The sequence below is a fragment of the Phalaenopsis equestris genome, unplaced genomic scaffold (assembly GCF_001263595.1).
Source record: "Phalaenopsis equestris unplaced genomic scaffold, ASM126359v1 Scaffold000606, whole genome shotgun sequence".
Lineage (NCBI taxonomy): Eukaryota > Viridiplantae > Streptophyta > Magnoliopsida > Asparagales > Orchidaceae > Phalaenopsis > Phalaenopsis equestris.
Genome location: NW_018165046.1, coordinates 1136694 through 1150764, shown reverse-complemented (window position 1 = coordinate 1150764; position 14071 = coordinate 1136694). Strand labels below are relative to the sequence as shown.

At 36.8% G+C, this 14071-nt stretch overlaps 1 protein-coding gene across 1 annotated transcript in view; it reads left to right on the top strand.

Annotated features, from left to right (window-relative positions):
- The first annotated feature begins 2146 nt into the window (after positions 1 to 2146).
- LOC110029808 (cyclic nucleotide-gated ion channel 17-like) overlaps positions 2147 to 14071 on the top strand; it is a 70402-nt gene continuing 58477 nt past the window's right edge. The window contains exon 1 of the mRNA XM_020732267.1: positions 2147 to 2626. Within this exon, the coding sequence (XP_020587926.1) occupies positions 2568 to 2626 (59 nt within the window). The 5' untranslated portion in view covers positions 2147 to 2567. The remainder of the gene's footprint in view (positions 2627 to 14071) is intronic.

Here is a 14071-nt window from a genome sequence, read left to right as displayed (position 1 = left end):
TCGGAAGAGAACAAAATCTCAATCACCCATCAAGAGATTGCCCAGAGAAATAACTAAAACAAAGACTCAAATATATGTTTAAATTACATTAAATAGTTCAAATGTAATTTCATCTAAATTTAATGAAGAAAAATAAATTAAATGAGGAAATTGTGATAAAATTTCAAATAATGGTTAAAAATCCAAGATAGGATATGACACATCATAGCTCATCAAAAAACAACTTCAAGAACGAAGAAGCAAGAGCGGTACCATAAAATCAATAAAATATCTGATACAAAAAATAAGAGAAAGACAAAAAGCAAAGTGAAAAAACATTAAATTTTATATTAAAAAAAACTATTAAAATCAATAGGAATATACTACTTAAACTTCGATCTCCTATTTTTCCCTATCGCTTAAACTTCCATCTCTTACTTTTACCTCTCATCAACTAATGAATATTAAATAAAATGATCTTAACCGAGGTAGTAGTATTCCGAAAAGTTGTTTTATTTCTTTTAAACCAATATGCAATGATTTGAATAGTCAAAAGATGAAGTTTCTTCTTAATTTTACAAGTAATAATATCAAAATGACAAAGAACCTACAAAATATTATCAAAGCGATGCATTTATTATGAACATAATAAGAAAATGACGATAAAAAATTAGTTGGTTGTTAGTTTTAATATAAGAACGACATAAAGTGGAAAAAGAATTAACATTAATGTCTTTACTAATATGAACATCATAAGTTTTAAGACTACTACGAATAAATTTTTAACAATGAATAATAAATTTAAAAGAGTATCTCTTAAAAATTAATTTATTCCAATTCACACACAAAAAAAAGCTTTCATAAGTGATGTGATAAATATCTTCACGATTAAAATTTTTTTTTTTTAAAGGCAAGTCATACAGTTAGTAATATAAGTGTTATGAATATCCTAAATACATTGAATATGATGACTTCCAAGCTTTATTATTAATCACTCAATGAAGTTTATTATTTTTATCAAGATTTAACCAAGTAAAAATAGATTCTTCATAAGGATTAATAAGAGGAGAACCAAGAAGTAAGAGAGCATAAAAGAAAAACATACTACTATTAAAATTAACATGAAATGTAATAGTAGATTTGATTTCTAAAATAACTTTATAAATATATTTCCAAAACAACGTATAATGAATTCTATTACACCAAATGGAGCCACAATGACTTGAGCACCAATTAGTCATAAAAGAATTATAATTAATAGCTTTCTAAACAATCTTAGTTTTGTACATAAAATTAATAACATTAATAGAAGGAAACCCAAAACCACCAAAATGTTTAGGTATAATAATTTTATTCCAAATAATGACATGCATTCTCTTATTATCATCACCATGATTAATAAAATTATTCATCATAGAAAATTTTCTTTTTAATCCCTTAGATAAAATATAAGAACGAAACAAAAAATATAAATAACTCTAAATGGTAAAGTTAACTAATTGAAGTATACCCACCGAGGTTAAATACTTTTGCTTCTAACCATCTAAAAGGGAATAAAGTTTATCTTAAAGAACTTGAGAATCCACAACAACTAGTTTAAAATGTTTAATATTAACCCCAAGATAAATACAAAGAAGTGGTTTTATACTAATACCAACAATAGTAGAAAGACGAAGTTGAGTCAAATGATCAACTGAATTAGAATAACAAATAGCTGATCTAGAAAAATCAATCTGAAGATTAAAAGCTTTATTAAAAAATACTAAGCTTAGAAACAAAATGGTCTATAAATTTTATGAGTTTTGCATAACTTAAGCGAGTAAAGTTATCAAGATTAAAATCGTGACAATAATAAGAAATAGCAGGAAAGACATCTATAACAATAACAGAGATAAGAATAACGATGATAAATTTATTGAAGCTCAAAGAGAAAGAAAAATAATATTTCATTTCATCTTTAATAATAAATAAAGGAATTAACATCATTAATACAAGCCACAATCCAATTAATAAAAGCAAAAAAAAAAACCTAAACAATGCATGTAAATATAATAAATAAATTCTTATTAACTCTATTAAATAAAATGTTTAAATCAATTTTAACATACATTAGAATACATGAGTAAACAAATGAAGTGAATGATATTCTAAGCCGAACAGCTAATCCCTCCAATAAACATCATCCCGTGCCTTCGACAATTGGGACGGCTAGAACAAAAGCCCAGTGACTGTCGAAACCCTTCATCCCGCTCCTCTTACTCCGAAATGGACGAAATCCCCGTCGCTTTCTATCTGTCCACTGTTTTTGTAAGTACGCAGAGTAATCTTTCGATTCTGTCTCACTCTTCCGGCCGATCTCTTTGTACCGGATGGCCTGGCGACGTCTTACATGCAGAGACCTTGAACCATTCAAATTTGGGATACATGGCATCATGTAAGGGAGAATGCCACAGGGCCATTGTTGCTGAATCCAGGAGGGTTGAATTCATTGTATCTATTTTGGCGGCATCGGGATTAGGGCAGAGAAGCCGTTGGTGCCATAGCTGGGGTTGATCGAGCACGACTCTCCTTCTGTGCGGTTTCCGGCAATGTTCGGATACATGAGGGTTGATGGAGAAAGAAAGCTGGCTGGGGAAAGAACCATGGGGTAAGCGCTCTTGCTGAATTGATGAAATTTTTCTATGATTGCACTGCTTCGGCTTTTGTGGAAAGGTGGAAGCTTGATGTTGATGGGGTTTTTAGCTTGGGATTGGAGAGTCCTTTGCAGATTTTGTTTATTTAGTACACGTTTAGTATTAATTCTGAATATTTGTGAAATCTTTGATTTAAACCATCTTATTTTAATGTTGATGCCTCTGTATTTGTCTTTTAGGCATGATAACTGAATTCAGAGAAGTGTGCTTGCCAATACCAGCTCTTTTGCGTCTTTGCACCCTTTGATTCTGAAAAGTGGATATTTGAAAAACTTTGCTAGCTAAAATTTTTGTTAAGTTAAACGAATTCAGAGAAGTAAGCTTGCCAGTACCCAAACCATATAAAAAAAGAAGAAGAAGAGAAAGATACGAGATTAATTAGATTTCTAAACGATCATTAAATCAATACTTTTGAATGATGTGGTTTTGCGGGGCAAAGCTTGCGATTTTCTTAAATTTTTTGGAGTTGAAAACTCTGAGAACCTTTTGTTTTTCTTTCATGTGTGCTTACTCATAGGAGTTGCGCGCTGTGTTTTGCAGGGTGTTGAATCCGAATCTGTCTTGTGAATCATACCCAAAAAATAGAGTATAGTACAAGAGATAAATAAAAAGAGGAAGAGAGTGCACGATAATGAACAATAGAATGAGAATTGCGTAATCTTTTATTCATGAAATGACTCCCAGTCTTAGAAAAAAGGGGGTGTGATAAGTGAAGTTACATTTATGCCCCTACTTGAATAGGTTATGTATAGTTTATTCCTGATATTTCACTCTTGTGGGCTTAGGGCCTTATTGCTTTCGTTTTTGGCCAAATAAACTTGGTAGGACTTAGTCGGAGGCGCTGTTGGTCAGCTGAGATTGGTAGGCGTTGCCGGTCGGCTGGCCTATCCAAGTCTTGGTGGGTGTATAATAGGAGAGCAAGCGACTCGATTTATGCTGTCGAGAGCTAAATAAGTAATTGCTACCGATAAGTTTGTCTTCTGCTTGCCAAAAGTCAATAGACCCGATCAGCCAAGTTTGTCGTTCGACATATATAATAGCAGTCAGCCCTTGATTCTCACGAAGAACTTTTGCCAGCAGAGCAAAGTTAAGCTGTCGGGTAGAGAGTGAATCACGATAATTCGACACAATAATCCGACAAGTATTCTGTCGTCTCCAGTATGTCCGTAAGATCTAAGAGGTTAGTCCCTTCTTTATGCTTGATTGCTTCAAAATGTTGAATTTAGGTGATCATTTGCCTTCTGAATGGGTAAGCTGCTCGGCTCGTGTCACATACTCGTCCTTGCAACAGTTGGTTTTGTGTTTGGTTCATTTGGTCGTGTGTCTGGGTCCCTCAGGCCTTCTACTGACGTGTTTTTTCCCTGTTATTAATTTTGTTTTATGGACCATAAGATTTTCTTGAGATCCATGCTAATATAATTTCTATGTACATATTTATTTTGTTGATTTTCTTGTTTCTTGAAAACAGTGGTGCGATTAGAATAAGAGAATTTAATACACAAAAGTAAATATTTTTTATGACTATTCAATGGTTCAATAATCAGACTTCTTGGATTTTTGTGCTCTCAGTTTCTATTAATAGGGATTGAGGGATTGATTTTCCACCTTGTGTCATTTCGCTCTTCAATACGTTTAAATTCATCGCATCACTATGGTGAACAAAACCGCCCGAACTCTAATATCTTCGATAAGGCCATTTATTACCAGGCGCTCAAGGAAATGAGAAGAGAGCCCTCCTCGAGGGTGAAAGGAGCAAGAAATTGTAGTTAAGGATGCAGGCGAGGCCTGACTCAGAGGCTTAGTCGGGGTCGTAGAATTTGCTTTAGGACTCCCTGCGAAAGAAGGTCCGGGTGGAAGAAGGTGGACAATCAGTCATTCCGTCAGTTGAACGGTATGCTTTTCCTGCAAAAAGAGAGATTTTACCTGCCAGTCAGACCAATTTAGAAACTGTCGGTGCTGCCTGAGGCGTAGGGGACTAACGACGCTTTTCTGCCGCCGCTCATCTCACAGGAGAAGGATAGTGAGGATAGTATATCATTTACTGCATTCCTGTGGGATTGAATCCTTTGTATGAGAAATTTCTGTCTTCTTTAGCTGAATTTCATTATTTTATGAATTTCTTTTTATTCTACTTTTTGGTGCAACCTATCTGACCACTGAGATCATGATCATTGATCACTCTCAACAGAGGTTGGCCCCAACGAGAACGCGAATTTGGCGGTCTTGGATAAAGGGCAGGTTGCTGGCGACCGTCTTCTTGGCGAGAATGGAGATACTGGACTTTCGACCGACCCAAGTGAGACTTCGGGAGAGGCGAATGACGGGCAACAGATATCACCCAGATCATTGGGAACTGACTGCGAGAGATGGAAGACTCGTTTGCCCGGTCGGCTAGATTCCTGTAGGGCGAGGAGATGCGTGGCTTGCTGGCTCGTGCCAAGAAGGTGGATCAGTTGGAGGGAGAGATGGCCGCCCTCTATGCTCAGAAGACCACCCTCCATATTGAGATGGCCAGGGTAGATAAACTTAGGTTAGGGGGAAATGTTTTGTATAAGAGGATGCTCTAGCGAGGGTATGTCTCGATTGAAGCAACGAGTGATAACCTTTTCAAGTTTTTTCTCTTGGATTAGTTGCCGAATATTTTATGTAATTACTTTATGAAATAAAATTTATATTATGTCTCAATTTGTGTGTCCGAAGTGGCATGTGACGCGATTTTGAGGGTGGTAAATACAATCTTTTCCTCTGTGACGGTTGTCGACTATTTTTTTTTTAAATAAGATTTTAAAATTTAAATTTAATATAACACATAATGTAATTTTAATTTTTGGTTATTTTTGAAAAATTATGAGATCGGATAGACCTCATATATCTAATAGTTTAAATAATAGCTGAGCACGATACCATAAATAATATATCATCTCGAAGGATGAACGTATCACTTATTGGTATGCTTAACTATCTAAACTTAAAAATTTATTACTTTATTTTGGTCTGCAAAATTTATAGCAGACAAATTTCCTTATCTAATACACAGATTAGACAGGGTTTTGATTATTCTGGGTTCTTAATTCCCTATAGAGACAAACCCCTATAGTTAATTACATCTTAGACAACCGAAGTCACCTAAGAAGACTCTCGATTAATATCAGAGTTTCGTTTTCAAGAATTCAACTTTTAGGTTTCCACGATTGCTTATAGGAAAAGTCAAATAGGATAGTTTCAAGTAAGAACAGTTATTTCCGGAATCCAAATTCAAAGAAGTGAAGAGTAAGAGATGTTGAAGATACTGAAGGAGGTTCAGTGACATCTCAAACTAACCCATGGTTTGACTTTACATCTTTGAAAAGGAAATTATGTGATATTTCAGTCCTGCAAGTTATTTAGATATTCGAGGCTTATATCGGGACTTGTGTCTACATTTCATATGTAAATAGCCCGAGGAAATATGAGGAATTATGTTATACCAAATGATGACCTCGGAATCCTAAAAAGTTTAGGTCTTATATCGTACGATATAAAATCGTAGAAAGTCTTAAAAGATTGTGTGAGAATTTATGTCGTGCTAGACGAACGACCTCAACGTCCTATAAGTATGTTATTTAAATCTATCGAAGCTCGGATGAAGTTTTGAAGTTTCTGTCTCCTTCTTCTATTGTAGTCCCGACTGCTGTCCGGAGATGAATCGTTAATCGACCACGTCTTTATCTCATTACGTGAAAAGAGCAAAGAAAAAAAAAAATCATGCCTCGAACGGCCTATCATAGGAGATTGTATGAACATACTAAAAGGTAGTAACTAAAATCAAGAATACAAGTAAATGTATATACTACAGTGCAATAAAGAAAGAAAAGAAGATATGTAACAAAGTACGATAAAGAAAGATACAAAGAAACATGCAGAAAGATACAAAGAAACATGCAGAAAGGTACAGTATAATATAAAAGAAAAGAAATGTACAGTAAAGAAATAACTATGTATTAGGAAAAGTAAATAAACTGAAATAACTAAAAATGTACTTGGTTAATTCTGGCGAAACTATAAAACAGATTACAATTGCATAATATAAAGAGTTTAGATAAACATTTGCAGATTATAAAAGAAAAGTTAAATGATAAGCATATGAAAATTTAAAGTGGAATATATGATTTTAATTTGGGGTTAGGCTCAGACTAGATTTCCCTTTTTTTATCCCCCAGGCCACTGATATATCTAAGTCAACCTATCAATATCAACTAGAGGTCACCAACGAATCACTCCTATAATCGGGCAGCCCTAGACCCTGTCATTTAATGGATGTGCGAATCTAAATAGTATCTGGACTTACTGGACTTATCTTGTTCTTGTTAAAGATACAATGTACCCATGTGAGATAGTATCTGAACTTATCAGGGTGTGGTGCACCTATATATGATGTTAGGATATGTGACGTATAGTATCTGAATTTATTAATCAATAATATATAGTGCGTCAATGCCTAATAGGTGGTATTTATTATGTAGTATCTGAACTTTCAAAGAAATGTAATATCTATTCTTGTAGTATCTATCGTGTAGGATGTGATATGTATATGTGATGTGTTACAAATGTAGTATCTGTTGTGTAGGGTGTCATGTGTAGTATCTATTGTGTAATGTCTGTTGTGTATCGTGGTATTTATCATTTTGTGGATATAGTATCTATTCTTTTTGCAAGTGTAATATCTGTGTAGTGTTTATTGTGTATCTGTTCTTTTCGAACTACCAATTCTCAAGCCTTTTGAGGAAGGGTCAGGGCTACCAACGACTTAAGGGAGTGAAAGAGCATCTTACTAATTGAATATCGATTTCATGTTTTCAGCCATAAGAAGAGCTGATTAATAGTTCTTTGCATCATTGTCTGTTACCCCGCACCTCGAACTTATTGGCCACTCTGATATTCCATTTACATATCTAATAGTCTTTGAATGTTTTGTATAATGAGATTGAAAGGGACGAATTTCTAAAAGGTTCATAACATTAATCCTTTATTTTCGAATTTAACCCCGAGCTATAGTTCTATGTATATAACTGTTTAATGCCACACCTCAACACCTTTAACTTACTTAAATGTCAATCCAAATGTCTTGCGATATATATATATACATATATATATATATATAAAATCCCAAGAAGACACCCAATTCATAAAAGTATTGTCTAACCTTTGCCATATCCAAATTAAAATACAGCTTTTCAACCCTTCTTTTTTTATGTAGTATAAAGCTTAACCGTGACACATAAAAAAAATTTCTTTCCTTTTTTTTTTATAAATGAAAGTATATCCATTAACTAATTAAAATAGTTTCGAGACATATATTATGAACCGTAAATAATAAAGACTAGTCAGAGATCTTGGCATTCGAGTGAGATTTACAGTGAGATTCAAATATCGAAGATGTTTCAAATTTTTAATAACCTTAGACATTTTTTTCTGATATGGGGAGTTCATGAACAACAAAAGAATGCTTCAGGATGCCTTTGAAATTTCAGCAAATATGTAAAGAATCGAGTGGCATGTATGTAAATACTCAAAGATTGTATAACAAGTGTATGAGCGTATAATAGCATCCATATGATCTGCTCAAAATCTGAGACACAATGCTCATTAGAATTATTCCAAATGGTTTCAGTGAATGGTATTAAATTCAGCAAGTGAATTAATTTAAGTCAATAACGTGGAATTCAACAAATAAACTAAATTCAATATGTGATAATGCCATTCTGTTAGTAAACCACATGCAACAACCAACCGTGATATTCAACTAATGAACCAACCTTAATAATTGATATTGGATTTAACGAATAAAAATACATCTCTGCCTTCAAACAATTTCAAAGCCATTCATGTTTAAGAATAATAAGGAATGCATAAAGAGATTGCCATTTTGAGGTGTTAAATATGTGAACATACAAAAGCTACATCAATTATTTACTCAAAATCTGCATATATAAACACGTATATAAAAAAAAAAAAACTATTAAGGGATTACAAACCCATCAAATAACCAAGAAATTTGTTCACGTTTATTGAACGTCAAAGCAAGGGCCAAGGGAAGGAAATCCCTTACTGATTTGTGAAAAGAAAAAAAAAAATCTAACTAATTCGATAAGAGAATCAAAACACCAATACATGTACAATACTTTTCAAAAGAATATATCACAAAGAATCATAAATCTATTAATTCATGATCAGGAATTTCATCTTTAATTCTTATTCATCCAAGTAAAGGTGTAAAAGAATTTCAGCATGAAAACGAGCCTCACATTAGATGGCCAAAGGAGAGAGGAAAGGAAGAAGAACTCACTTCTAGCAGCAATAACAAACGAAGACTTCCAAATCGCAAAATGAATCGCAAGCAGAATTTCTTTTACCAAGAAAATTCATGCCTAACTTCATTATATTACAGCGATAATGTATTTCAACAGTAAAAGGGTATCAAAGACACTCCATAAATCCAAAACAGTAAAGCTAAACCCGCATAGCCGAACCAATACTGTCACCAATTCGAGATTCAAAACTTAAAAAATCTTCCAATTCAGGTGGTATTATGCATAAAGAAGCTCTCAAGAAACAAAAGAAAGGAATATCGTTTCAACCAAATCCTCATGACTATATATATAACGATAAAAGAATCCTTACTCGATTATTTGTAAAATAATGAGGAAATCCTTACCTCTAAATGTTTCTGGAAGGTTTAATAGAATTTAGAAGCAGTAAGCAAAAATATTCTCTAGATCCCACAAATGGAAGAAGCAAATCCCGAAGGAAATTGCCAGCCAATCGATCGTCTTCCTTAATATACGAATCAGAAAGAAAATCCAACCCAAAAAAGCTCTCCTCGAACAATTTTTCAGAGAACACAAAGCTAATCTCAAACAAAAATCCTCAAATCGTTTAGATGAAAAAAAAGCTAACCTCTAATCCTTCCCCAGAGGGGGGTATTTATAGCTAACGAGAGGTGCTTGCCGATGAGGCTTACGCATTTGGGCGGGAAAATTTATTAAAAAAAAGGTTACCGGCAAGGCGACTGACGACGAAAGTCGGTTAAGACCGGCGAGGAAAGAGATTACTGGAGAACCGGAAAAAACTTTGAGATCCAGTCAAGGGAAGGGAGGAGGAAAAGGTTCAGTTAGGGCAACAACGATTCCGAGAGGAGGGGAGGAACGTGTGTGAGGGGGGATTTAGATTTAGGATTTTAAAACCCTTTTTATTTAAAAAAAGATTCTTGTTATTTTTTTATTAAAAGAAAATATCAAATTTTGTGCAAGCGCGGCGACCCAACAAAATGGGTGTCATTCCTAGCTAAAATCGACGTTCCAGACGCGACGGCACGGTCTGTTTACTCATCCGGGGTCACCCGGACAAGTCCATCGAATATTGTACCAATTTAACTTTAATTCGCGCGTGTTGTGGCAAAAGAAGTTATTTTGGTCCAATCAGAGCTGTTTAACGAGTGAATTGATGACCGGTCCTCGCGTAAACGACAACCATAGTCAAACACATTGCTCTCGGCAGAAAGTCAAACGTCGAATGCCGTGGGGTTCACCTATGTCTTTCAAGTTCCTATAGGAGCTCAACAAGAACTTCAATATGTTGAATTTAATCGACTCAACTGGACGTCGAGAATTAGAAATCATCCACATGAAACTTTGAGGAGCGAAGAAGTGACTCGAATTTCTAAATACTTTAGGTCCCGGTCTTGTCCTCTAGGAGAGTCAAATAGGAAACCCTAAGGCTAGATTTTAGGCTCTAGGAAGAGGGAAAGAAAGACCTCAAAATAGAGGTCAACAACGGTTTATCATCCCACCCCTCTCTATAAATAGGGATGAGTGTTTTGGAATGTCACGTGCAATGGTTTCCTTTTTTCTTCTCTTCCGTTTCTTTTTCGTCTCCAAGCATCTATCCTAATGATGCCCAAATTTTCTCAAGAACCCTTTGACTTTGGCTACCGAGGTGACCACTTTGTCAATGAGCCAGGTGGTGCTTGTCGAAGGCACTTACATCTTTGATCCTTTCGTGAAACTTTGGGCAGTTTACACGTGATGATCGGGCGACGAGCCAATATGGTAATGATCTCGTGCTCTACAGACTTAAGCTCAAGTGTTGTCTTGGACTGCCATTATGCTAAGAACTTCGGACAATTCTTAGTCGTTATGGAGTGATCCCCGCCCAAGACATGCCCAATTCTATTGCGGCTATACTGATATTTGTGGTCTTCTGCCGTCAGCTGGCGATCTCCTGGTTGACCAATCTTTTCTCCTACTTCTCCTTCAAGGTCGACAAGGATGGTTACTTTGTGTTTTTGGCTGGCTCTCGAATCCGCTTGCTGGGATTGGAGAATAAAATCGTGGATTGGAAATCATGCTTCTTGGTCGGCTCGATCTGCAGAGGTTAGGGAATCCACGCTCTCCCCATGACCAGCAATGTGAAGAAAATAAAGACATTGCCGAACAACCTCAGGGTCTATGGGGAAAAGATTGAGGGGCGACAACTGTCCACTCATCAGTGCATTGAGCCCGAGGTGTTGAATAAGGTGTTGTGGTCGAAGCAATTTAGGAGCATAACTAATGAGCTCTAGGAGGCTTTTGACGCCCGAGAGGTTGAATGAGAAAGGGCGGCTGCCATCAAAGCTGTCGAGAAATAACCTCAGGTGAAGGTGGCCCACCCCAAGGTTGCTGTTGCTGTTGTGCTTCTCGCTCGATAAAGTCCAGGGTTTTTGAGTCTGGGATTGTTCCTGCTGGGGAGTACACCAAATGTGTGAAATTTATTTTTTCCACGTCCGACACCACACTTGTTGACTTTTGCTACTTGTTTTCAACTTCCGCGAGTGTTGGCCAGACGTTGAAGTGCATGAACTCCTCGAGTTTCCTGAGTGTTATGTGAACCTGAGATCATGCATTTAATGGATCGAATTGCTTTTAATATTCTTTGTGTAAAAATTTACAAGTTTGAAACAATAACTCCTTTATTTTTTATGGGTGTTAATCTAAGGTTTGATTAAGAGAAAAATATTTTCAGATTGCCCCCGCTCCATGTCCGGGGGCCCCTTTCCTAGTGCAAGTCTTTAGTTTGCAGGCTCCAGGGATGACCCTTTGGTCGATGATGAATGGATCTGTCCACATATGATCCAACTTGTCGACCGACTGTTCACGTGTAGTTGGGTCGACCTTCTCAGCACTAGGTCCCCGGGGGCAAAGGCCTTCTCTCAGGCATGCTTGTTGTGGTAGCGGGTCGTGCCTCTTTTAACTTCTTGTCGAAGGTTATTATCGTAACCTGATCATGAATTTTTATGGATGATATACAATAGCTATTCCGCCAAGTGCTGCAACGACTCGATGCAATTGAGAAAAAGGCTTAGGGTGGGATCACCGTTGACTGTAATAGTTAAATCCAGGGAGGATAGCGAGAAGAGTATCTGTATCTTTTTCGTAAGGATGATTTCAATGGAGAGGAGAATCAACCAGGTGCTTCAGCATACATCATTAGAGGAGCCCTAGGGATAAGGTGCCCGGTGGAAAATATAAAGATCAAGTGCATGTTGAAAGGTACGTAGATGAGATTTGAACGATTATAAAGATGAATCACCCATTAGAGGATATTGAGACTCAGAATTAAAAGTGGTCCTACCAGATTTCGAGAGGAGAATGGATTCAGTTGATTTCCTCAAGTGAATGCAAACTGTTGAGTGAATATTTGAATACAAGTAGGTACCCAATGATAGAAGAGTGAAGCTTACTGCCATCAAACTGAAGAAGAATATCTTTTTATGGCGAGACAAGTTGAGAGGGAGACAGAGAGAAGAACGAGACAAAACTTCTTCTTGGGAGAAAAATTGAGAAGGTGATGCAACAATAGTACTTGCATCTGCACTATCTCCAGGATATTTTCTTGAAGCTCCACTAGCTGCAACAAAAGGAGCTATCAGTGGAGGAGTACATGGTAGAATTTCTAACTTAATTTGAAGCGTGAGTTGAAGAAGCCATAGGAGCACACTATAGCATGGTACTTAAGAGGTATGAAGTCTGCCATCAATAATGTAGTCAAACTGCAAACTTATTGGACAATGAGGGACGTGCAAACCTTAGCATTGAAAGTGGAGAGACAACAGAAGCAGAGCAGATAACCACCGCCAGCTAGGCAATCACCCACTGTGAAAGGCTTCAGGAGGAACACACCTCAAGGAGTGGAGTAGACTGGTCAGGAACATGACAGAGCCACTCCGAATAAACGAAGCCTGAGAGGAGTAGCACACCCACTATAATCTCAGCCAGAAAATGTTTCAGATGCCGTGATTTTGGACACATCGCTTCTAATTACACGATGAGCCAAGTTGTGTCTTTCACCGAACAGGGGCTACAGGTGGCTTTTTATTTTCCTTTCACATCTTTCTGATCCTTTCCTATATATGCGTTGTATTAGGGTTTATATTGCAGTTTTTGGCTTGAGTTTGTTTAGGATACCCGACGATGCCTGCTTTCCCCGTTCGAGGGCTGTATCTGGTGCTTCAGCTGTACTCTCTCCCAAGGTGGTGATTATCTTTCTTATCCTCTTCTACATTCTACCCACGTCGCTCTCGACTGGCATATCTCGCTGCAGCCGCCTGTAACATTATTCCGATTGATGTTTTCTACTTTTCCAACGACCATCATCCCCTTTCACTTCCCCTTCCCCTTCCCCTTCCCCCTCTTTGTTGCCATCACAGATCCAACCCTCCACATTCACCGTCGCCATGGTTCCCTCACTTTCTTTGTTGTTTCGCCACTGCCTAGCCGTCCGTATAACTGCCGCCGTCTGGAAAACGACAAACCTTCTGTTTTCTAGCTGTACCGCTGCCCCTACTCTCTGAAACCCGCTTCAGCTGCTGTTATACTTCATCCTAATGCCCCGAGACAGCCGCCCACTGCTGTTCCTACTTTCCCAGCCAGCCGTTCCTCCCCTTCCCCCTTGCTGCCACTAACCCCACATCACCCACCCATTGCCTGTTGCTGAGCTGAACAACCCTCCTGCATTGATTCTGACAACTTTTTTGCTGTCCAAAACATGAAAAATTGTCTCCTTGCTGTTTCTGTTTGCCAACCACCCTTTTCCATCACCTACCATCTTCCAGACCCTTACTGACCACCCCCCTTGGGATACAATCCTAATTGCGTTTGTGTTGTGTTTGTTGCTATTTCTCTTTCTTTTTGTGTGATTGTACTTCTCTAATTCTGAATTCAACAATAATATTTGATTTTCTAATTAATGATTCGGTTAACACCATTATCACTCATTTTTATTTTTCTTTTTATCCTTACTTTTCTCTTGATAAGGCTAAATAAAACGAAACTCCAAAAAATCTTAAGTAATTTTATCAATCATAATATATATATATATATATA